Source organism: Tenrec ecaudatus, chromosome 1 (genome assembly GCF_050624435.1).
Source record: "Tenrec ecaudatus isolate mTenEca1 chromosome 1, mTenEca1.hap1, whole genome shotgun sequence".
Taxonomy (NCBI): Eukaryota; Metazoa; Chordata; class Mammalia; order Afrosoricida; family Tenrecidae; genus Tenrec; species Tenrec ecaudatus.
Window position 1 is genome coordinate 241,849,831 of NC_134530.1, and position 25,237 is coordinate 241,875,067.

General features: G+C 41.6%; 3 protein-coding genes across 4 annotated transcripts in view; 1 reads left to right on the top strand and 2 right to left on the bottom strand.

Annotated features, from left to right (window-relative positions):
- Positions 1–8,618, top strand: part of IARS2 (isoleucyl-tRNA synthetase 2, mitochondrial) — a 56,923-nt gene extending 48,305 nt beyond the window's left edge. Inside the window, exons 22-23 of the mRNA XM_075530468.1 lie at positions 4,172–4,316; positions 8,114–8,618. Coding sequence (XP_075386583.1) covers positions 4,172–4,316; positions 8,114–8,256 — 288 coding nt within the window. The 3' untranslated portion in view covers positions 8,257–8,618. The remainder of the gene's footprint in view (positions 1–4,171; positions 4,317–8,113) is intronic.
- A 143-nt stretch (positions 8,619–8,761) lies between these two features.
- The window catches only part of RAB3GAP2 (RAB3 GTPase activating non-catalytic protein subunit 2), a 123,737-nt gene continuing 107,261 nt past the window's right edge, over positions 8,762–25,237 (bottom strand). For both annotated transcript variants that reach the window (XM_075530466.1, XM_075530467.1), the window contains 7 exons: positions 22,711–22,746; positions 17,510–17,584; positions 17,091–17,309; positions 13,323–13,412; positions 12,856–13,074; positions 11,933–12,091; positions 8,762–11,747 (listed from right to left, as the gene is read on the bottom strand). In XM_075530466.1, the coding sequence (XP_075386581.1) occupies positions 11,592–11,747; positions 11,933–12,091; positions 12,856–13,074; positions 13,323–13,412; positions 17,091–17,309; positions 17,510–17,584; positions 22,711–22,746 (954 nt within the window). In that variant the 3' untranslated portion in view covers positions 8,762–11,591. The remainder of the gene's footprint in view (positions 11,748–11,932; positions 12,092–12,855; positions 13,075–13,322; positions 13,413–17,090; positions 17,310–17,509; positions 17,585–22,710; positions 22,747–25,237) is intronic.
- On the bottom strand, positions 19,797–20,873 carry LOC142425133 (large ribosomal subunit protein uL24-like). The gene has a single exon (XM_075530469.1). The coding sequence runs from the start codon at positions 20,448–20,450 to the stop codon at positions 20,013–20,015; it is 438 nt and encodes a 145-aa protein (XP_075386584.1). The 5' UTR covers positions 20,451–20,873; the 3' UTR covers positions 19,797–20,012.

Sequence of the window (25,237 nt, forward strand, 5' to 3'; positions counted from 1 at the left end):
TACTTGTTCACCAGCTTTGGCTTCACCAGTTGTGTCGGAGGGTGAGCATCGTAGAGTGCCAATTTAATAAAAGAAAGTATTCATGCATTGAGGAAGTGCCTGAGTAGATGCCCAAGGTCCTTCCGGCACCTTAATACTAAACCTATAAATATAGACACATAGATCTATTTCCCCATCCTCATATATATATTTGCATGTACATGTCTTTGTCTAGACCTCCATAAATGCCCCTTGACTCCTTGCTCTTTCCTCCATCTCCCTTGACTTTCCTCCTGCCCCACTACCATGCTCCGTCACCACCTGGGCTACAGCTATCCCTCTTCTCTACGCAACCTTACCCTTGATCATTCCCCACCAGGCCTGCCACTCCCACCTCACTACCATTTTGGGCCCATGTTGTTCCCTTGTCCCTGTGTTTGTTGACACCAGTTCCTTACCCCCCTACCTCCCCCCACCCCAAGTCCCCCCCGGAACTGTCGGTCCCGTTGTTTTTCCTCCAGATAGTTCATCCAGCCTGTCCTATTCAGACAGACCTGTGGAGGCACTAACATGCACGAAAACAAGAGAGGAAAACAAAGCAACAGTATACAACCAGACAACAAAACAACAAAAACAAACCACTGACAAAGAACAAAACAAAACACTTCACGAGAGAAAAGCTTATAGTTAGTTCAAGGATCTTTTGTTGGCCCTTACGAGTGTTTTCCAGTCCAGTCTGTTGGGGCACCACGCCCTGGCCCCAAAGTCCACTTTCAGCATTCCCTGGGGACCTTGCTGCTCCATTCCCTTGCTGTTCCACTGCACTCCCCTAGTGATTTGCCTCGGTGTGGTGGGATCAGGTCAGGTGCAGTTCCCACACTGTGTCTCCGGTGCTGTCCCCTGTATCACCCTTAGTCACTGATTGGCATCATTTCTCATAGTGGGGCCAGCCATGTTGTTCACTCTGTGGACTGGCTGCTCTACTCAGGAACATCAACCTCACAGCCTGGTGGGCCAGGCTGTGTTCCACTCTCTCCTCCTGACCCTTCATCTGCTTCTGTGTGCTCTGACCAGATATGTCCATCTCCCGGAGCTGCAGAATCAATTTCGTCTTTTGAAACAAATTCTTCTCAGGGGAGGGGCAATTTTTGATTATTATGAACTATTACAAGCATTCATGGGCAGGTTTTGTGTGGACCTCCAAGTTTTCAGTTCACTTGGTTAAGTACCTAGGAATGTGATTCTGTAGTTTTGTAAAAAATCTGCCTTTCAAAGTACCTGCATTATTTTGCTTTCTCATCAGGAGAAAGATGAAATTTGGGTGTTCTTCTAATGATTAAAAGCCCCAAAAAACCAGAGTGGCAATTTCACTTTGACCTATAGGCTTGATGTGAGTTGCAATCTACTCAATGGCAGTGAGGTTTTTATTTTTTTGGAAGGTGTATGTGTAGTCGGGATCCATTGGTTTTCATTTGAAATTCCCTGAAGACAAGTGGAGCTGCGCATCTGCCCTGTGCACACTTGTACAGGCAGCCCTCCACAGGGAGGCGTCCGCTCACATCTTGGCCATTCGGTAAGAGGGCGGTCTGCCTCCCGGTGCGTTTTAGGAGTTGATGTGTTTCAGATGGGAGCCTGTGTCTCGCCTTTTCACTCTCAACAACGAAGTCCAAGCACCACTTTTCCTTTGCCGGGTTATATATATATTTATTGTTGCGTCCAAAACCTCTGAAAAACCTATGGTCACCTAACTTTTCACCTGTTACCTTAAGTTTCAGTTTTGCATTTAGGACTATGACCCATTTTAAATTAACTTTGGCCTGTGCTTAGGTGAGTTTTATTTTGCATGTGACTTCAGCACTCTTTTTGGGAAACTGCCCTTTCTCCATTTGATACTCTGTCAAAAACAGTTGACTATATCAGTGTATTCCATTATCTTTAACTCCCTTTTACCGTGAACTGTTTGAAGTCCTTTCACCTTTGTGTGGCTTTCTGTTTTGCTCCATGTCTCTATCTGTCTGATTTTGCCAGTACCACTCTCTCGATCACTCTTAGTGAGTCTCCAAGTCTGTAGTGTCAGCTCTTACTGTTGATCTTTCATCTGTGTTCAGAGTGGTTATTTGAAGTAGGCATCTATAAAGTAACCTGCTGGAATTGTCATTGAGATTCTGTTGATTTGAAGATCAAATTGGAAATAACATTAAAAAAAATTTTTTTGGAAATAACATTTTAATGAGCCCTAGAACCCATGGAAGTAGGAGTATTGATTCCTTTCACTTGTTTTGTGGCTTCCCTCAGATGGGTCCTATATATATTAGGTAGTAAGTATATAAACAAATATTTCAGAGTTACTTGATGGCAGTACATTTATGTTTTCTTGGCTCTTAGAGTAGTTGTTTTGGGTGTTTGTTTAAATGTCGTTTTCAATATCAAATTCTAATTGTTGATTGCTTTGGTATACAGGAAAGAATTGACTTTAATATACAAGGGGACTTTAAAAGCTTGTAGAAAATGGAATTAAAAGATAATAGAATTGGAACTTTGCTACATTTGTTTATTAGTTCCAGGTGTTTTTAAACAGTTCTTCAATATTTTTCCAAGCAGACAATCCTATCTTTTTTGAAAAAAGACAGTTCAGGTTTTTCCTTTTCAATCAGCATGTTTTCACTGCCTTTCTTGTTTTATTGCATTATCTTAGACACTCGGTACAGGGTTTAATGGGTGTTGTAAGTTGCTCTCGTGGTTACAGTACATATTTACAATTCACCTCTATCCTGCTTCCCGGGCAGTACACGTACCTTAAACATGCCTGATTCCTTTTCCCTGCCTTTATTACATTGGTGTTTCACATTTCACTTATCCATAAACTCATACTTTACAGTTTTCACAAATTAGATATTTAAGAAAACTAAAGCTTTTATTTTACTTTCACTTATTCCTTCAAATGTTTTTCATATGTAAATGCATTCTTCTGACCTATGAACATTTCCTTTCCTCTGGAGTTTCTCTGAATATTTCTTGCAAGGCAAGACTTCTTTTGATAAATTCCCTTAGATTGTTTGCCTGAAAATATCTTTCTCTTTTGAAAGATAATTTCTCTAGATATAGAATGTTAGGCTGGTATCTTTTGTTTTAACATTAAATATTTTATTATACCATGTTTAGTTGATTGTAAAAGCAATGTATCTGTTTAAAGTATTATCACACATCTAAATTCACTGTATTTGTGAAGGGTTCTGTGTTTTGTTTTCCTATAGGTCCACATGGCTAAGCATAGATCTGTGTTTATATGGCATCTGAATTCCTCTTCTAGTCTAGAAAGCATGACAGAAAAAAACAGGATGGGTGTTGAGGCTAATAGACTGGGCTGGAACTCCAACTCCACCACTTACTGGTTGAGAAACTTAGGGAAGTTCCTCATTTGTAACATGAATACAACAAATACTGTTTGTGCTTTTTATTTTTTATTTATTTATTTATTTTGTTTTTGTTTTAAACCGTTTTATTAGGGGCTCATACAACTCTTATCACAGTCCATACATATACATACATCAGTTGTATAAAGCACATCTGTACATTCTTTGCCCTAATCATTTTCTTTTCTTTCTTTTTTTTCCCCCCTTTTCTTTTTTTACATTTTATTAGGGACTCATACAACTCTTATCACAATCCATACATATACATACATCAATTGTATAAAGCACATCCATACATTCCCCGCCCCAATCATTCTCAAAGCATTTGCTCTCCAGTGTGTGCTTTTTATAAAGGAGCCCTGGTGGTGTAGTTGTTAGGAGTTGGGTTAATAACCACAGGTCAACAGTTCAAAGCTGCTCCCTGCGGGAAAGGGGCTTTCTACTCCTGTGAAGAGCTACAGTCAAAAAATAAATAATTTTTTTAAAAAAAGAGCTAGTCTTGGAAATTCACAGGGGCAGTCTAGTCTGTCCTATAGGGTCACAATGAGTTGTAATAGAATTGTGTGTGTGTGTCTCAAAATAATGGACATTTGGCATGCATCTAGCAAAGTGCCTACAAAACAGCATGATTTCAATAATACTGTTGATTGGAAATGTTCAAATAAAATTTCCTGTTAGTAAAAACTGAGTAAGACCCAAGAGTTTCCTCACAAAGAACTTTACATTATTTTTATAACTTGTTAGTATATCGCGGATAATTTTCACCTGCTTACCACCAGATGCTCCAAGCTGAGGAGACTTCAAGCACCTCGCAGTTGAATGAGTTACTGATGGCTTCACAGACAACGTTACTCTCTCAGGAGCCACTCGAGATGACTGCAGATGCAATCGAACTTACAGGCACATTCCTAATCAACTTAGAAGGTAAGGAGGTTGTGAGAGTAACAAATGGTAATTGTACGTCATCTTGAACCTGATTATCAAGTTCCTTACCCAAGTGTGTGTTTAATTGTTTTTGTCTTTGTTGGAACACTGGTATTGTTCAAGTTAGGGCTTGTATCTAGTATCAGTTAATTACGATGTTTACATTATATATAGGTCATAGTGAACTTTTCTTTGCATAAAGATTAAAGAAACATTTCTAGATACAATAAAACATCTTCTATATAATATTTTTATTTATATTGCAAGGCAGGAAACATAGTATGTGTGCCTTGAATTTTTAATATAACAGGTTCTGTTGGGTGAGATTTTAACTCCTGGTATTTGGATGATTTTTAACAGGAACAGCCTGCATGAGTGGGTGCTTGAAATACACATTTCTGTGGAAGCAATGTACAGTGGGGCCAATTTATAAATTATTTTGTCATATCTTGACCTGCCCGACATCTCCCTTCACCTACCTTTCTGTTGTTTGTCCCCCAGGGAGGTGGTCACATGTAGATCCTTGTAATCGGTTTCCCCTTTCCAACCCACCCTCCCTTCACCCTCCCTGTATCGCCACACACACCAGTGGTCCTGAAGGGATCATGTGTCATGGATTCCCTGTTTCCAGTTCCTATCTGTACCAGTGTACATCCTCTGGACTAGCCAGACTTGCAAGGTAGAATTGGGATCATGATAGTGGGGTGGTGGTGGAAGCATTTAGAAACTAGGGAAAGATGTATTTTTCACCGTTACTACATCACACCCTGACTGGCTCATCTCCTCGAACCTTCTGTAAGGGGATTTCCATTGGCCCACAAATGGGCTTTGGGTCTCCACTCCGCATTCCCCCCTCATTCACTATGATAAAATTTTTTGTTCTGATAATGTCTGATACCTGATCCATTCAACACCTTATGATCACACAGGCTGGTGTGCTTCTTCCATGTGGGCTTTGTTGCTTCTGAGCTAGATGGCCGCTTGTTTACCTTCAAGCCTTTAAGACCTCAGATGCTATATCTTTTGATAGCCAGGCACCATCAGCTTTCTTCGCCACATTTGCTTATGTACCCATTTGTCTTCAGCAATTTTATCATGGAAGTGAGCGTACAGTGGTATGGATTTTTGTTCTTTGATGCCTGATAACTGATCCCTTTAGCACCTTGTGATCAGTCTGATGTGCTTCTTCCATGTGGGCTTTGTTGCTTCTGAGCTAGATGGCCGCTTGTGTACCTTCAAGCCTTTAAGACTCCAGACGCTCTTTTGATAGCTAGGCATGATCAGCTTTCTTCACATTTGCTATTTATCCACTTTGTCTTCAGCGATTGTGTCAGGAACATGAGCATCACAGAATGCCAATTTAATAAAGTATTCTTGCATTGAGGGAGTACTTGAGTGGAGGCCCAATGTCCATCTGCTACCTTAATACTACACTTTTATTTATAGGCACATAGATCTATTTCCCTATCCTCATATATATATTTACATACATACATGCCTTTATTTAGACGTCTATAAATTCCCTTTGCCTCCTAGCTCTTTCCTTTTATTTTCCTCTTGTCCCACTATCATGCTCAGTCTTCATTTGGGTTTCAGTAATTCCTCTGTTACATTACCCTTGATCACACCCTACCAAGGCCTGCTACACCCTCCTGACCACCGATTTGGATCACTTGTTGTTTCCTTGTCCCTCTGTTAACACTACTTCCTTTCACCCTCTCCCATGGCCCTCCAGAACTGTCAGTCCTTGTTTTCTCTTCCAGATTGTTCATCTAGCCTATTCAGACCTGCAGAGATAATAACATGCACAAAAACAAGACAGCAAACCAAGCAACAAAAGAAAACAAAACAACAAAAAGCCAATGACAAAAAAAAAAACCCCACAACAAAAAAAAGAAAAGCTTGTAGTTAGTTCAATGATTGTTTGCCTTTAGGAGTGTTTTCCAGTCGAGTCTGATGGGGCGCCACGCCCTGGCCCCAAAGTCTATTTTTGGTATTCCTTGGGGACTCCGTTGCTGTTTCCCTTGCTGTTCTGTTGCATGCCCTTAGTGTTTTCCCTCAGTGGTGGGATCAGATTGGGCAGAATTCCCAGTCTCCATTATTGTCCCCTGTAGGGCTATGGGTCAGTGATGGGTGTTATGTCTCCTAGTGGGGCTGGCCATGTGGTCTTCTGTGCAGGGATATTGTCCTCAAGGCTTGGTGGGCCAGGATGTGCCCCTCTCTCTTCCTCACCCTTCATTTGCTCCAGTGTGATCAGACATGTCCCTCTCCCTGAGCTGCAGCTTCAGCGCTGTCCTCTTAAGTGAATTCTTCTGCGGGGAGGGGTAGCTGTCCACATAGTTGGGATTGGGGCCGGCCCCTCATTGTGTTGTCATTTTTGCTTGCTTGCTTTATGGTTTTCTTTCTATGAAATCCAGGAATGGTAAATACAGAGAAAATGACTGATTACGTGTTAGAGTGGGAGGAGAGGTTTGGAGGGATATGGGGAGCCCACAATGGGCAACTCTGAAATTGTGATAAGTACACAACATTTAATGGTTTGATATGTGAATTATGCCAAGAAAAAGATTTTCCTAAAGGAGGTGGGTAAAGAAGACATTTTGTTATACTCATTCCAGCAGTGATACTACATAATGAAGTATTTTGTGGATATTTCTGTTTTTATTTAAAGGAAATCAATCTTCATTGATGTAAATAGAAGCTAACAGATAAAATAGAAAGCAAGGAGATATTATGGGACCTGCAAAGTTGTATTTCAGGACCAGCAGGAAGTGGGAGACAGATTTATAGGGGTCACTTTGTGCTTGGCAGCATTCAACATAGATTTGGCACAATTTGTTTTTTCAAAATGCTAATATACATTGCGATAATTTATTGTGCCAGCCTGGCCGATAAACACAAGTAGGATTAACTGAAGGGCAGAGGGATAAATGGCGTGGTGAGCCTCACCTTTCTTGTTCTGTGCCTCAGTTTAAAGGGGTACACTACCTGTGGGATGTCTAGCCTGTGGACTGTGTCGCTGTAAGTTGAGGTCCCTTTAAGCCCACACGATTGGAATGTTCATCTCTGGAGCTGGGGACCAACAGTTGATGACAGTTGGGGACCTGCCTTGCTGTTTGCTGCCTGGATATATATAGCCCAGCTCTCTCTACAGAAGGGGACTGGCAACTGGCGGCTCTCAAGCCTTAAAGGACTGCTAGTGTCTCACTGCTTTATAATTTAACTGTTAATTTCTTGCATTATCTATCTATATATAATTTAACGGTTCATTTCTTGTACTATATATCTTTATAAATATATTTTTATATAATTACTAGCAATCTGGTTTGTCTCTCTAAAGAACCCTGTCCAACACATACATGTTTTACAGAAAGATAGAAAACAATTTACTTTCCTGATTATATTTTGCACGAGATCTAAATAATAGTGCGGAAATCTTTGCGTGGGGATATTTTAATTGTTGTGCATCCGTTTGTTTTTTCCATCAGGGTGAGAGCTGGGCAGCCTGCTCTGCCCACGCAGACTTAACTTCACAGGCCCGCAAGTCCCTCACCTCCGTCACTTGTCGAAGGGGCTTCCCCAGATGCTCAGAAGAAGTCCTAATCTTTTCATTCCACTTTCCCATGAACTTTTCGAGCACCTTTCAACCTGGGTAATGGGTTAAGGGCCTTACAAGCTGGACCCAGGCAGGAAGGAGAGAGCGGAGGGACAGGAGCACCTGCCATGCCATTCAAGAATAGTGGGAGGTGCTGGTGAAAGGGCTTTTCTGAATGCTTTGCTTGCACTTTCTTTCACAGGCGGTGATATTCGTGAAGAGTCTGCATACAAAGTAATTGTCATGCCAAGTACTAAAGAAAAGTGCCCTCGTTGTTGGAAGTATACAGCGGAGTCTTCAGATACACTCTGCCCTCGATGTGCAGAGGTTGTTGGTGGAAAGTAGGACCTCACTTTTGTGTTAACAACTGTGTGCAAGACCTGACAATATGGGGGTTCAGATTGTTTACAGTACTGGATCAAAACACAAGACTTAGGTCACGTGTGGAAGAACAAATGGTGGAAGAGGAAGGTCAGAAGCAAAATTATCCAAGTAGTTCCTGTAGCTAAAGAAGGAATAATGGTGTGTGAATATATTTATGTGGAAATAATAAACATGTATGCACATACACATATATATCCCCATCCACATACTGGGTTTCCTCAGAATATAGACAGCCTTCAAAGGAGGCTGAGCAGAAATGTTTTCTATTTTATGAAACTTTTTGACGCAGTATGTCTGGAAATAAAGGCACGCTGGAAAACGAATCTTTGTGTAGAAATTGTGGGATCGTGTGAAAGTGTCAGTTTGATGGGAAATGACAGATTTGTTTCCCTAAGATGATGAGTCACTTCATTCTGCCTCAGGAGCAAATACCAACGTTGTCAGAATAGCTAGGTTTTGGGTTGGGTTGGAAAAAAAAAAAAAGCATGACCCAACTTGTTACACCAGAGGGAGAAAAAGCCTTGAATGACTGCATTTATGCTGTTAGAACAATATGAAAGCTGCAGATTTATTTCACTAATTTATATAAATTCACAATAGACAGAAAATAGCAGTATATACAGAATTTCACTAGTTACAGTAAGTACATAACAGTAGATAGAGCATAGTATAAACAATTCGGGATTGGATTAACAACTTTTTAAGGATGAGAAGTTCTAGTCCGCAGAAACCTAACCTTAGATGAGAACAACAAACCCATTCTATCAGGTTGCCAGGGCTTTCCCTCTTGCTACAATGTACTTGAAAATATTTCCTATGAATGATTTTGACCACAGCAGCTTCTATGTGAGTACTATAAACATAGTCAACATAAGCAGAATGTTATGAAATCTGGTTTTTCTGTTATCTTAAATTGGAATAGCTTCTTTGTTTTTATAAAATGAAGCAGTATCATTATTGACTGACAAGTGTTTATTTTGCCTGGAGATGAATTTTCCTAATAAAAATGAAATGCTTTTTAATTTCTTTTTTTACTTTGTAGAACTGTGGAGCATTTAGGCTGGGTTCTATATATCCCTTATCTACATTTAATCTTGCCCCTCTAGTTGTCCACAGCTTGCAGTGAAGGAGTTAGGATTATCTGAATATTTTTGTTTTCCTTCAACAGTACAGAGTCATACTCATCCTTAATGCTAAGAAAGGCATGTGTGTGGTGATGGGAGTATAACTAGAAAAACTCCTGGGCATCGGTTTCCCACCAATAACTGCAGTGAGTGCAACACGCCCTTTATTTAAGCAACCACCTGCTTTACAGAAGACCTGGTAATTTTACACCTAGGGCTCTTTGTTACAGAATGCACACAGGTGTATTGGTTTTTTTGTCTTCCAATTAGATTTTCAAAGCCCTGATGGAACAGTAAAATATTTTTATTTTTCTCAGCCGTATACCTCTGAATTCATTTTTTTTAATTTATAGAAATTTTAGAAATACAACTCAACTAGAAAGAGATTCAGTGATTTGTGTCATGGTTCTATGAGCTATATTTTATATTCGCAAATGTTCTCAGATTTTAATGTATCTTATAAGAATAAATTTAACCAGCTTTATTATCTCAAATGCTTAACAGGTACCCTTCAAAGAGTGATGATGGAAACAAGGGATATATTTTAAAACACCTATAATTCTAAGTTTCTAAAGTCATACCACTTGAACAATATTTAGGAAAGTCACAGGAAGCACTATTTATGAGGATGCATATAGCAAGTGACTATATAAACCATAGCTACGCTTACAAGAACTCATAGAAATGTGTCTGAGGGGAGGGGCCGGGGAGCAGGATCAAGCAGAGGCAGAGAGGGGGGACTAAACTCAGGCCCTTTCAGTACTACTACTGGTCAGAATGCACGCCCTAGACACACACAAACCCTAGCCTACACATCCTTAAGACGGCTTACTAATTTCTAAGCATTGTAAATTTGACAGTTACTTAACAGTAATTAAGTTTTAGTAAGGTTTAGGCTCCTACTTGGATGTTATTAGTTTTAAAAAAAATCACATTGGAATATCCCTAAACACCACATGTTTTCTTTGTGTCCCTGAAGGGCATAGTCAACTCAGTAAAATTGGTAGAATGGGCTTCTTAAGTGAAAGAACCACCAACTTCTGTATCACAATGAGTTATAACAACTGTGATCCATGACATAGCAGGAAGTGCACTGTATGGCTACATTCCAAAGGTTGACCATAATAACACTCGGTATTTGTAGAACTCAAAGCACTTTTTACGGAGTTTTGGTGAATTGGTTTGAATCAACAAACATTTATTCAGCACTTGGACTGCTCTAGGCACTGTGGGGTACACAAACTTGGTTGTATTTTATCCTCTCAACTCAGCTATGAGGTAGGTTCGCTAAAGCAGTAATATTACTATTAAGCATCTTCTGTACTGTTCCCAAGAACTAATATTTCCAAATCCCAGAGCAGACGTTTCTAAACACTTGTAGGAAAAATAAAGTTGGACTTAGGTTTTTGGCATTTTGTTCGCCTTTTTACACAAGTTTTACAAGATAATACATTTTTACAATTACCTGATGTGGGTACAACTTTGAACCTTGGCAAAAAACAAATCTCTCATTAGAATGAATTTTGCTCTGTTGATCCTGGATCTCAGATTCTCAATTCTGACAAGTCCAACAGGTGTAGGGTTCTAGCTAGTGTCCTTGGTGAAGGGTATGATGATCCTGAGTCCTTTCTTCTCCACAAGCAAGGCCACAGCATGACCTCTGGGAAAGGAAGCCGTCAGTATCTAAAGCTCCCCGGCAGCAGCTGCCCAGCCCAGCAGGGGACGGAGCATGATGAAAAAGAGTTCCCAACACTTAAAGCAGAGCGGGCCGTTTCTCCAGCTTTACTCACGGAGACTGTACATGAACACATGTATATTTAATTACAACAACATCTTGAGTATGAAATATATAATCTTAGGCCATAATCTGTAAATTATAATCAATTTTAGATATAGCAAAGTTTTACAATAAAGCTACTTGAGTGTCTGGATTAGAAATAAACAGTAAAACACATGTACTGGTAATTATGGTAAAACTGATACTTGTTTGTATTACTTTATCTTCAATATTATCCAAAGGAGTAAAATTTAGCCAGGATTGCACTTTTTAAAAGTAATACACATTTTTATTTTACAAAAAACACAAAGACAGACTCCTCCTGTAAACGCCCAGATCTTGCTCTATAAAATAACCATGCACTAATCCATATTATAATCACACAGGGGTGTGTGTCATGAAGAAGGAGCAGCTATGGCGTCCACAGCCTCAATAAGGTGCCAGGCTAGACTATACTGACCATGGTTTTCTGGCAAGAGCTCAATAACTTTATTTACTAGCTTAGCTGTGGTTGTAATTGGCATTGAAGTGTTTTGAAGACCTTGGGGGTCCTGAAAAATGAGACACAAAAACAACCCATCAGAAAAGAAAAGTAATTATTACATTATTAGATATTTTCCAATAAAACTAGTTTTCTTTGAAACTACGTAAGTTAAACTTTAAATGTCCTTAACTCTTATTAAATATTCAATTATGGAAACCCCCAATAACCAGACTTCACTCCTCTTAAACTTACCATTGCTTTCAGCCAAGTGCAGAGAGTAGGTGGAAGTCTGGCAAGCAGCTCCATTCCCTCTTTTGTCTGAGAATGAAAGAGCATGTAAGCCAGCCTCTGCCCTGTCACCACCAGCAGCTGAGAGGCCAGGACTTCTTTGTCGTGAACCTGGAGAATGGCCTGAGGATGTGAAGATGGAGAGAGACAGTCAATGTTGGGTTTATTTGAGGGAAGGATTGCCAGTGAAGACATTCCAGTGCATCTTTGAGCCATGGCCAAAGTAAATGCCTTATCAAACCGAGCATTTAAACAAATATTTTATAACCAAATATCACCCAATTTCCCCTTGCTTTGGCACAGAAAGGGAACTTATACACTTCATGACTTCTCACCTCACCTCCTACTTCTTGACCCCTGGATACAAGCTGACCCCTTTGGCCCTGTACCTACCTTGTCAACCTAGTTCTCGTGTCAGGGCCCTTGTACTGCTCGTGACTTGTGTCCCCAAGTTTACTGAAGGGCTGATTGTGTCTTATAAAGACTTATCCTTGGGGCTCCTCTTCTTCAAATTCTACCTTTATAACCATCCATAGTAAGTAGCTCCTATTATTTACATGATCTGATCTACTTTCTTCATAGTACTTCGCACTCTAAAAATCTTGATCGTACTAATACAATGTTAGTAGTATAGTTCCTTATGAAATTGTTATTTGCTGCCATGTCCCTGTACATAGAACAACTCCGGCATGTTCTACCTGCTTAGGAAGTACTGACTGGCAATGAGTATGGCGGGTTTCATATTTGCTTTTGTGTTTATTTTTTGTGCCCCATTAGTTCCAACCAAGGGAAAAGCAGAAAGCTTTATTCCACACTTTCCTGATTCTTTATTCCAATTCTCAGTTTCACAGCTTAAGCCCAGTGAACCATCACGGGGCCATTATTACCTCTTCTCCTAAGTGGTCAGCTCCATAGTTGTACAGTTCCCCCACGTAGTGTCGTCTGACGACATCTTCGCTAACTTGAAGGTGATGCGCCAGGTCCACAGCGAGAGCCGGCCAGTCGTGGTCTTTCTCAGGAGGAACGGTGACTGCGTCAGAGGGCTCCTTGTCCTTTGCAGCGGAATGTTGGGCATGGACAAATGCACTCACAACTTTTAATAAAAACTTGAAATGGAGAAAAAGCCACAGGAACATTACATTAGTACTGGTTTTCCTTCAAACATATCCCAATCAAAATAACAGTTGGCTCTTCTGAAAATTAACAGTGATTTTCCCACTAAAATTGTTTAACAAAAAAGGAACCCAATTTTAAGGGAAGTGTGCTACCAAGAACACCTTGGACATGGCCATGGCCATCCTTAATGGTCACTAAGAATTCTACTTTACTTACTACAAGATCTCAAAAAAATTACCTGCTGTCGTATAGAGATAAAATTTGGATCCATTTCCCCACTGGGCAATAACTGAATTGATGTTAGGTCTTTGAAAAATGCATTTTTTCCCTAATGATAAAAAAAATTGAGAAAACAAAATGAGTGTAGATTATTATTAGGGGAGAGGGTGCTTGAAAACACAAGTCACTTAATCAGGAATAACTTTTTTCCCCCCTCTACAAACAGTAAAATTTCCAAATTGTAGTAGTTCCATTTTTTGAGGAGTTATTAAGCGTGTGCCTTTAGGATGCTCCCAGAGCCCCACCTCCTGAAATGCATACCTTATATAAACCTCCCTGCCAGACAGCGGGCGCACGGCTACCCTAACAAACACGGAGAGCCGGTAACTTCCAACCTCAGGTTACAAAGGGCTGTGGCTGCCACTCTGTGCTCACAGTCAGTGACTCAACTGAGAGAAACTGCTACCAGGTCGTGAGCTGTCCCAGAAGAGGCCCTTGCAGCATGGGACTGAATTCTGCTGACAACGATGTAAGCTTGAAGTGGTCTGCTTCAGCGCAGTTGAAACTTCTAGATAAGACTGCAGCCCTGGACAGTAACCCTAAATGCAGTCCCATGGAAAAACTCGAACCAAGAACTTACATTCCTAACCCATAAATACTGCTAGATAATCAATACTGTTTTAAGTAATTTTGTTTCAGGTTTATTTGTTACTAATAGCTAACTAATATGTAGCTTAAACTGTGAATCCTTTAAAAATACTTACTGATCTGTTTTAAAACACCTTGTTAAAGAGAACAGATGTATCTGAAAAGCCAAAACACAGTATCAGAAATAGGATTTTCTAAGTCTGGGGAAAGAAAATGGAGAGGAAACAACAGTGGCCTGCAGGGTGTGAGGTCTAAATCCTGGTCCCAGGTTCTCCTAACCCAGTTATCTTGTGCAAATAACCCCATCATGCTGGGGGACCATTTCTTCATCTGGCAATAAGAAACAGTTTTTTTTCTACCGAGTCTTGGAGACTCAATCATCTGTTGCTTCTAGTTCATCCACGGACTGCTGTGTAGGTGAAAGCTTCTTGTGCTTTAGTGATGAGAAACGTGAGACTGCTCAGGACCACTTACCTACACTTTGGACATGACTGTTTAAAACTGTCTCACACAATCACAATCTGTTACTCTGTGTTCCCACCAGATCATTTATACAGAAGGGTCTATTGCACATGAGGGCCTCTGGGGTGTGGTGTACATGCACACTGAACAGTTTCCTATGTTTCACACACCTTGTCACGTGCACCATAAAACCCTCACAATGCCACGAGGGAGACAGTGAAATCATCTAAGTGAGAACATGGAAGTGATGAGAAACTAATTCCAGCTAATAAATGCAGGCAGACCTGGGAATCTGCTTCACTAGCCACCCAACCAGTCCCTGCTGAGTTGATTGGAACTCACAACCACTTTCTACATGTGTCAGTAGAGTTATGATCCAAGGCATTTTCAATGACAAATTTTCATAAGTAAAAGCCAGGCCTTTCTTCTAAGGTACCTCTGGATCCACTCAAGCCTATTACTTTTTGGTGAGTAGTGGAATGTATCCATTAACTATACCACCTAGCAACTCCCTCCTCCAAGCCACACTGCCTCTCTAGTTGTCGATGAGACAAACAACTGTCTCATATCTCAGCATGAGATGGATCGGGACCAATACCACACTGTGCTTTCCCCATGGGGAATGTGTTCTGGCTCCACTGAAAACAAGGTGTGCTATTTGAGACCTACATGAGCCAGCATGGGTACATCAACACAGCTCAAGGCTTCCCTCCGGTTAGACAGCCTCCCTCTAGAAAGGACGGGGCTCGGGTCCTCACAGACTCACCTGCGCACTGCTGCGAGGATGAGAGGAATGGTAGCAGGAGGGATTTTCAGAAAGGTTTGTTAAGTAGGCACTTTATTTTGGTGTTCTGTTGTTCAATCTCAAAAGATATACAACCAGTTTATAAACATAATGATTTAATACTATTTTATTATGAAAATTAAATTTGGCATCAGATTTGTAGTCTACTTTTCAAAAGTAAGTTATCGGGATCTACATATTAAATGTTACTTATCAGAAACAAATTTGTTAAAACACACCCTGTCCCCGTTTAGATATAACCTCAATTACAACATGTCCAAAATCTTGCCAAATGGCATTTGTTAGCAGCATCTCCAGTCTCCCCATCTTAAAAGTTGATTTCATGTAAGCCCTCTCTCCTCTCTCTCAGCATTATAATCAGCTTGTCATTCATTAGGTTAATGATTCCTCCAAATCCCCTCGAATTTGTATCACCCCACCCCGCCCTACACGACTCCCATGTTCAGGTCATCACTCCTGATGCGCACCAAGTTCCTCCCCTCCCTCCCTCCCTCCCTCTGCAGCCTGCAGCCAAGTGACTTCATTAGCTGCTCCTCCTTCCTCTATTGCGCAGGCCTGGGTATGGAAAGAACTCGGACAGGAGGCGACACTGCAGTGATTGCTGAAGAGGAAACAGGAGCCAGCCATACTAAACGGTGGCCTGTGAGAAAAGGACCAAACAAATGACAGGAAGTGACGAAAATGCATGCATGCCTCTCTGACGAATGTAGTAAACTGTGGCTACAGCACAGGTGTAAGCAGGGTGGCTGGTAAGGTTGGAAAGAGAAGGTACTGGCTATGGAGGAAGCCACTGTCTTGTCTCCCAGCATCTGCTCAGCCTAAGTCCAGTAGAACAGTGTTCTTCCTTACTGGGGGGCGGGGTGAGTGTGTGAGAAACCGAGTGCTCTCCCTTCCAGAGGGGGCAGTCTTCCCTCAGGGAGCACACATTCTCTGCTTTGGGGCCAGTCCATGAGGGAAGCCTGTAGGTGTGCAGCTGTGCCGAAAATGATGTGTGCACGTCTCAGATGTAACAGTGACACATAAGGCCACATGTCCAAAGAACCCAAAGCTGTTTCCCAACCTCGCTTTCATAATACAGCTAAGCATGAAGCTGGCATGTTGACCGGCCTCTGTGACTGAACCCTATGCCTGTATCCTACTCAAAGGCATTTGTGTGTTGAGCCCTTCATGCTGCAGAGTGCCGGATGTCTTCAGCGTGGCGTGAAAAGAATCCGGCCTGGAGGCTGGGCTGGCAGGAACTGGAGCAGGGTGACCTGGTAGCAGGCTGCTGTAAAAGCCAAAGGGGCGATGAGAGGCGTCAACTGAAGCTTTGGAGTGGGAGATACTGGGAAGACATGGTTCTAAGAAAGAATTCAGGAGGATAAGTGTACAGTAAATGGGGTCGTGAGCAGAGAGCTGAGACAGAAAACGTCAATGCTCGCAGTGTAGCCCCCACCCCAACAATGGCCTCTGAGATCCAATAAGCCAGGTGCCATTCAGGAGCAACAACAGATTCAGGCCAGTGGGGGTGATGGTGACAAGTGCAGTCCCACCGGGCATTTCGAGAAGGGAAATGTGCCTTATGCTCTGGGGATGGGCCGCCAGACTCATAGCCAGCCAAAGGGAGACGGCAAGTCTGTCTAGGCAGACTATACAGGATGCAGAGAAGAGAAAGCTCTGTGGAACACTGATATTTCCAGCCAAATCAGAAGACAAAGAATAGAAAGGCATGAATCGGAAATCTGGTGGGAATAAAGAAGCAGAAAACCCTGTAAGAAAGAACTCACAAAAAAAGGTCAAAAGCACTGAACATCTTCAAATCAAACAAAACTCTGTGCCTGCAAAAGCTGTAGCTCCCCAAACCCCCAGAAGCCCCAGGTCTGTGGTGCTTACCTTACTATCAAAGAGTGAGAGTGGCTTCACTGTCTTCAGGGCAAACCTCATGACTGCGTACAGGACCGAGCATAGCACGGAGTGGTGCTCCACCAGCGGGTAATGGATGTGCTTTTGCTCCAGCGCCAGTTCCACGATGGAGATGGGGCCTTCCACAGAGAGCCAGGCATCCTCAGTGTCCAGGACGGGCACCTGCATTTCCTCCCTGTTAACATCTGCCTATGGCAGGGAAAAAGGAAGAACTCTGCTCAGATTTGGGCCAATAGTAGCTTGTAAATAGCCTGCTGAGTTTACCAAGAATGAAGTGCACACACTTTTTTCTATGGAGTTGTAAGAAAAAGCTCACCAAGTCTCGTCAGAAACATTACCCTTTTAAAGTCTTGTGTCAAAACAGTCTCTTCCTACGGAAGCATTTTTACCTCCAGTAGGGTCTGAAGAAGATCCAAGCAGGAGCCAAGGAAAGATGTCATGGCAGTGTCACTCATTCCTACATCCTGTATAGAAGAAGCAGCACAATCAGTCCCAACAGCAAAAGTTCCGTGGTTATTACCAGAACAACCCAATACACCACCTCAGCTGGTTTTCCCCACAGAAGGCAAAGGTTGGGATTTGAAACTCAAGGCTTTAACAGATTCTAAATCCTGTCTTTAGATTTAGAACAAATCAATTCTAAAATCAGGCTTCTCAAAAGAAGAAGCAGCACTACAGGTGGTGTGTACTGAAAGGTACAGCCTCCTCAGTTACTCTAGGAAAGCCCTCCATGGGAAGCACAGTGCAGCCTGCTGAGACTGGGGAGCCAAACATGAGGGTGTAATGGAAGAAACACACACTACAATCCAGCTGGGAAAATTCAGAAGGAATCTAGCCTGGTCTGGCTTTACATAGGGTCTGTACTGGGCCTACTGATCAACACTTGAATAACCCTCCACTTTCAGCAGTCCTGTAGCATCCTGAAGCTTGTGAACTAAAAAAAGATTTAACTTGGCCCAACATATCTCCTTGGAAGCCACATTTTGATTATTTTAAAAAATCATTTTATTAGGGTCTCATACATCTCTTATTACAATCCATACATACATCAATTATGTAAATCATATTTGTACATTCATTGCCCTCATCATTCTCAAAACATCTGCTCTCCGCTTAAGCCCCTGGCATCAGCTCAATTTTTTCCCCTCCCTCCCCGCTCCCCAATACCTCATGAACCCTTCATAAATAATTTATAAATTATTATTTTGTCATGTCTTGCCCTATCCAATGTCTCCCTTCACCCACTTTTTTGTTGTCCGTCCCCCCGGGAGGAGGTCACATGTAGATCCTTGAAATAGGTTCCCTCTTTCCAACCCACTCTCCCTCTACCCTCCCAGTATCGCCATTCACACCCCTGGTCCTGAAGGGATCATCCGGCCTGGATTCCATGTGTTTCCAGTTCCTATTTGTACCAGTGTCCATCCTCTGGTCTAGCCAGACTTGCTTGCAAGTAGAATTAAGATCATTATAGTGAGTGGGGGGGGAGAGAGGAGAGGAAGCATTTAGGAACTAGAAGCAAGTTGTATTTTTCATCGTTGCTACATCGCACCCTGTCTGGCTCGTCTCCTCACCGAGACCCCTCTACAACAGGATGTCCAGTGGCCTGCAAATAGGCTTTGGGTCTCCACTCCACACCCACCCCCTCATTCACTATGGTACAATTTTTTGTTCTGATGATGCCTGATCCCTTCAATACCTCGTGATCGCACAGGCTGGTGTGCTTCTTCCATGTGGGCTTTGTTGCTTCTGAGCTAGATGGCCGCTTGTTTACCTTCACACCTTTAAGACCCCAGACGCTATATCTTTTGATAGCCGGGCACCATCAACTTTCTTCTCCACATTTGTTTATGCATCCATTTGTCTTCAGCAATTGTATCATGTATGTGAGCACACAATGATATGATTTTTTTGTTCTTTGATGCCTGATAACTGATACCCTTCAGCACCTCATGATCACACAGGCTGGTGTGCTTCTTCCATGTGGGCTTTGTTGCTTCTGAGCTAGATGGTCGCTTGTTTACCTTCAAGTCTTATGCCACGTTAAATTTAAAGCAAAGACGGCAGCAGTTCAGATGACTGTATCAACTTATGTCTAGGATTCCAAAGAGGCATTCTTGATAGATTTCCTCAAAGGACCAAGGGAAATCAGAAACTTATTTGGAAAGTTTTAAGAAAATTTAAAATGTACTGGTGAGAAAAAGGGCAGGAAAGTGTTTCTTCGACATCATAGACCTCCTCGTTCTTCAAGGGCAGCGGGGGCTATCCTAAGAGCATTTTTTTGCTCAATTTGACCTCATGCCCCCTAAACCCGTGATTTTCTCCCTTCAAACTTGTTTTTGCTTTCAAAACACAAAGACCATTGAAAGGAAAAATGACTTGTGTCCCTTCAGGATGCCCAAACTGCTGCAACCTTGACTTGGTGTAAATTAAAAGCAAAGAATTCTTTGAGGAAGTGCTAGAGAGATGGCAACAGCACCTTCAGAAGTGTACAGACCTAGATGGAAAAATACGTTGAAAAACAGTAGCTTCACATTTTGATAATTTTGTTTAGTAAGTTTATATGATTTGCAGCACTATTTTTGGACTTACTCTCTCATGTGTGTGTGCACACATAAGCATTTAAAAATTTTCTTTGAGATATAGATCAACCATAAATGAATGAATTTTGAAGTTGCACTTAATTATAGCCTTAATATAAAAACAATTTGTTTTTATGATGTGGCCTCAATTGATACCTGACTTCACAGACAGATTACTTAAGACATGAGTGCTCTAGCAAAAGTATGGTGAAGAAATCCGATGGTATCCAACTATCAGAAAGAATAGCATCTTTTTTTTTTTTTTAAGGTTTTCAAATGTGCCGCTTTTAATGGAAGTTGTGTACAAGATATTTCACTGTTGCATCTTCTCAAGTGATTCTTCCTTGTATTTGCCCTTTTCCTTTCCGACTTGGCGAGATTTGGCTTTCCGCTCCAGGATCTTTTTGCGGTCTTTGTCCAGTTTTAACCTTGTAATCGCCACCTTGCTGGGGTGAATGCCCACATGGACAGTGGTGCCGTTAGCTTTATCTCGCTGCACCCACTCAATGTAGATGACGTACTTCTTCCGGTAAACCTGGACCACTTTGCCAATCTGCTGACCTTTGTAGTGTCCTCGCACAACCTGAACTTCATCATCCTTGCGGATAGGCATGGACCGAACATTGTATTTCTGTCTAAGTTCCTTGGAAAGCGGGGAAGACATAATCGTCCTGCGAACGTGGGAAGGGGCATTGAAATGCCTTTTCTGGTTTTTGCTCTGGTCCGAAGTCACAAAGGGATTGGACTTCATTTTGGCCGCTACTCCTTCAGCGATGGCCCAAAAGGGAAAAGCAAGAATAGCATCTTAAACAGTTGTCTTAAAAACAAACAAGTAGCCAACCCAGTGAGGTGTCAACTAAGTTCACATGAAGAAGCACACAAGCCTGTGCGATCCAAGCATTGTACATAATAAAATCTAAGACTAAAGAAGGGAAACGTCTCAGAGCTTAAGTTTTGAGCACCTGGTTTGTAGAAGGCTATGGAGGACAGTGATAAATGTGGATTAAGCCTCTAGTAAATCCCCTCTGACCACAGACCAGGGATGTGAATATCCTTTCTCCAAGAGAGTGAGTGCATTGGAAAGTGAATTACTGCAGATGTGTATAGGGGAAAATTTAGGACCTTATCATTTAATTTCCCCTTTGACCCATTTTAAATTTGTTCTAGTTTTTAATATTTCCTGCTTTCTTTTTGATGGCGGTTTCTCACTATTTGGATATTGTTAGACTTTTCATTTTTATTTCTTTTTTTAGTGTTTTTTGGTATATGAAATCCAGGATAGGCAAATCTATAAACAATAACTAGATTAATAGTTTCTTAGGGATATCACAGGGGAGGCTGGGGGAAATGAGAAGAAAATATAAAATTGATTGCAGTGCTGACTGTATTTTTAAAATATGATTGAACTATTGAATTGTATGATGTGTGAACTATATGTCAATAACATTTTTAAAAAGAATTAAAAACATAACAATGGAGGAAAATTCCTTGAAAAAGTCCATTATTTTGTGAGTCCCTATTTCTACAAACTTCTTGATTTTTCTCATATATATGAAGGGGTACTCCCCCAAAGCAGGAACCGTGCGAGGCAGAGCAGAGCTTCTTTTCCTGCTCGGGGAGCAGTGAGCAACTTGCTCTGAGTCAGTGCACCCAGTGGCATCACCTGGGACAGTTCTCTCTGCTCACAGTACATTTTTTTGTTAAAGTAGTTTCGTTTGAACCTTGTTTTTTTTGGTGTGCTGGCCAATTTAAGAGAATAGCGTGTTGTTGTGAAATTTTGTTTCCTGCTCAAGAAAAATGCCGCAGAACTGTTGCGATGTTGAACACAGCTTTTAAGGATAGTGGTATGGGAAACACTCAAGCATACAAGTGGTTTTCTCATGTCAAAATGGGAAGTGTCGTTTGATGACAAACCTCATTCAGAACATCCATCAGCTTCCTGAATGGAGGAAAATGTCGACTTGTTGTGCATTGCAGTTCGTTCCGCCAGGTCAGACTGTTAATCAAGCTTTCTAGTTAGAGGTTCTGAAAAGATTGCTTAGCACCGTGCAACTAAAAAGGCCTGATTTGTGGCAGACGGGGGGACGAGTTTTGCCACCAAAACAAAGCACCTGCTCACACAGCCAACTCATTGTGCTAGGTTTCAGCAAAAACCAGCATGCCTTTCTTGGCCCACACACCTTACTCATTTCACCTTGCTCTGTGCAATTTCTTTTTGTTTCTGCAAATGCAGAGGGACATGAAAGGGCAGTGATTTAATGTAGAAGAGATGAAGAAAAAGAGAGGGAGTAGCTGTCAGCTATCCAAACAGATGCATTTGAAAAAATGTTTCCCAGAATGGAATCGCAGATTTGAAAAATGTATTAAGTGTAATGGAGAGTGCTTTGAAGGTGACAAGGTTGTTTTGTAAAAGAAATTAAATATATCTTTGGGGAAAAAATTCTGGGCTTTTTTTGGGGGGTAACCCCTTATATATGCAATATAAACAGTATATGTATATTATAGTCATGTAACCACTCTGAAGAACACACTAAAGATTTGTGAAGACCTAGAATCATATGTCCTAATACAGTTTGAGACTGAGAACAGGAAGACTTGAGTTCTGAGCAAAAGCTACTACAAGCCCCCAGGACATTTACTGAAAAGTAGTGCCCTGTCTGTAAATGGCTATTAATGTAGGTTGGTCAAATTCAGTAGTCACAGAATCTGGTTTAATTTGATGTTAAGACACTTGCATGTGAACGATAAGTCTGTTATCTAAGTTAGAGCAAATATACTTATATGGCATGTTAGCCTCCTGTCCACAGTCTAAAGTTGAACACATCTTGCCAACAATCTGGGAAGGTAAATTAAAATCGGCCATAGTCCATGACCAATTTCCTTTCCACAGTTCTTCTCTTTCCACTTTTATTATGCCATCAGTAGGTAAAAGGCAGAGTTTGCCCTTCGGTTAACGGGGTATAATGCAAAGTGCAGGGTTGAAAGCTACACTTTTAAGAAGATTCACTTACCCTTCGACAGAGTCTATCCTTAGGTGACTTTCCAACCTGAGATAGGAGACACAAAATACTTTATTTCTCAGTAACTTAAATAAAAAAAGCATTACTATGTTAGAGGAAGTAAAAATTACGTTAACAAATGTTACAGTTACACTTCCTCCTCTCCCCCACCCCCGCTATCATGATCCCAATTCTACCTAACAAATCCACTAGACCAGAGCATGTACACTGGTACAGATAAGAACTGGAAACACAGGGAATCCAAGACAGATAAACCCCTCAGGACCAATAATGAGAGTAGAGCTACCAGGAGGGGAAGGGGAAGGTAGGGTACAAAGAGGAACCGATCACAAGGATCTACATACAACCCCCTCCCTGGGGGACGGACAACAGAAAAGTGGGTGAAGGGAGATATCGGAAAGTATAAGACATGAAAAAATAATAACAATTTATAAATTACCAAGGGTTCATGAGGGAGGGGGGGAAGGGAAGGAGGGGATAAATGAGGAGCTAATGCCAAAGGCTAAAGTAGAAAGCAAATGTTTTGAGAATGATGGCAACAAATGTACAAATGTGCTTGACACAAAGGATGCATATATGAATTTGATAAGAGCTGTACAAGCCCCCAATGAAATGACTTTTTTTAAAAGAAGAAGAGTTTTACTGAAACCATATTCCAAAGTAGTCATTAATTTTATATAATACACTGGGCTCACAAATAATCATTTTCAAAAATAAATGATTTCTTCTTTGAGCTAAAATATTAAAATCTTTTCTAAACATCTGGTCTTTACTTTGCACAATCAAACAGTATTGCCTTAAAACCCCGCACCACACACAAGGTTACTAATCAAAGTAGTTTGTTGATAACTACACACAACCGTTATAAAATGGTCAGAAAGAAGGAAAAGCAAGGTACAAGCAGTTGGGAGGTATATTCTTGGCTCAGAAAATAAGTGGGTTTCTTATTCTACATGTCTGCTTTCTACAGAGGAGGAAGTTGGAAATAAATGCCGTGCTCTTGAGGAACATCTCCCGGGCTAGATGAGGCTCGAACAAGACGACAGCAATGGCCAGAAAGACTAGGACCAAGACTTCACCCATCACTGCACTCCCGAGATTGCATTCAACCCACCCATTCCCAACATATTTTACATTGTTGCCAGTCACCTGCTAAACTCAAAATCTGACCCAGTGTCTTTAAGATCAAATAATGGTGTGAAGTAAAATCTCTTAACATGGCTCTTCTGTCTCTGTGACACCCACCAAAGGAGTGGCTGAGGCTGTGCAAACAGGACATTTGAAACACTACAAGGGGGGTCACTTAGTTTCTTAGTTGCCATTCTTCTAGCTGTAAGAATGCTATCTCAGAAGTGGGAATAGAGAGAAGTCTTGGGTCCACCAAGGAAGAAATGCTACTGGTGGAGCAAGGAGGAACTCTCTGCCTGAAGTAGCAGAGGCAGCAGAAGCCAACATCCAAGACGACACTGAGCAGTGAGTGGAAGACTTGAGACTGTGAGGCAGAGCGTTGGGCAGGCTGCGTGCTCACAGCAGCAGAAGCCAAAGGACCACGTAGTGGAGTGGCTGAGGACCAGAGGGAGACGTGTCTGGTAGCTGTGGACCGGACCAATGAATGCATCTAACTGTTGGAAGATCCTGATCTGTGGTAACTTGGTAACTCCCCTAATAAACTCCCTTGGCCATGAGAAATGCACGTGAGTTCTGTGCGGCTTGCTGAGAGACTGTGGAGCCCAGCAGAGAAGCAGAGTGTCGGAGTAGGGTGAGGATGGATGGAGGGTGGAGGCGTTGTCCGACCTCTGGCCCTAGGTTGCAGAGGAGTTGGGTTCTCCTCCCTTATGTGGTCAAATGAGGTCAGATGTGGCCTCCATGGTGTTGATCCAACCACTTCTTGAACCCTTGTTACATAAGCCATGTGAGGTTATTTACATGTGTTATTCAACAATCCCAGATACATAGCCTGCTCGGGGCTCTTCAGGTTCAGTTTCCCTCTCCTTCTGATGGCCTAAGCTTCAACAAGACTCAACTACCGGCATTCTCAGAATCCAGGAAGCTAACTCATGCCTCGAGGATGTTTGCTGGAGTAAGTTTCTTCATCCCTCTTTTTACTGGTTCATAGGGACTCATGTTTCGACAATTACATGCAGAAGCCCTGCCCTTACCACCTATTCACCTGTCTACAGACAGGGAGGTTTCTGGTAGGGGCACACATACTATGACATTTTCCTATGTAGCCCTAGGATCCACATAAGAGATACTCATTATAATAAACATTATGGAACAATTAAACATTTTCTGCTTTCCAGTTCAAGAGTGTGTTTACTTAAGTCTAAGTTGTTGTGAGGAGCAAATACACAGTAGATGTAAGAATGCCATGAATTCATAAACACTAATGGGCACATTACAAAGGTACTTTATCTTATTCTCTCAAGGTGGAGTAATTAAAGGTGAAGTAAACTAGATTAAGAAGCCAGAGAAATGAGTTTTATAGCGCATACACAGAGTCATTAAAAAAAAAAAT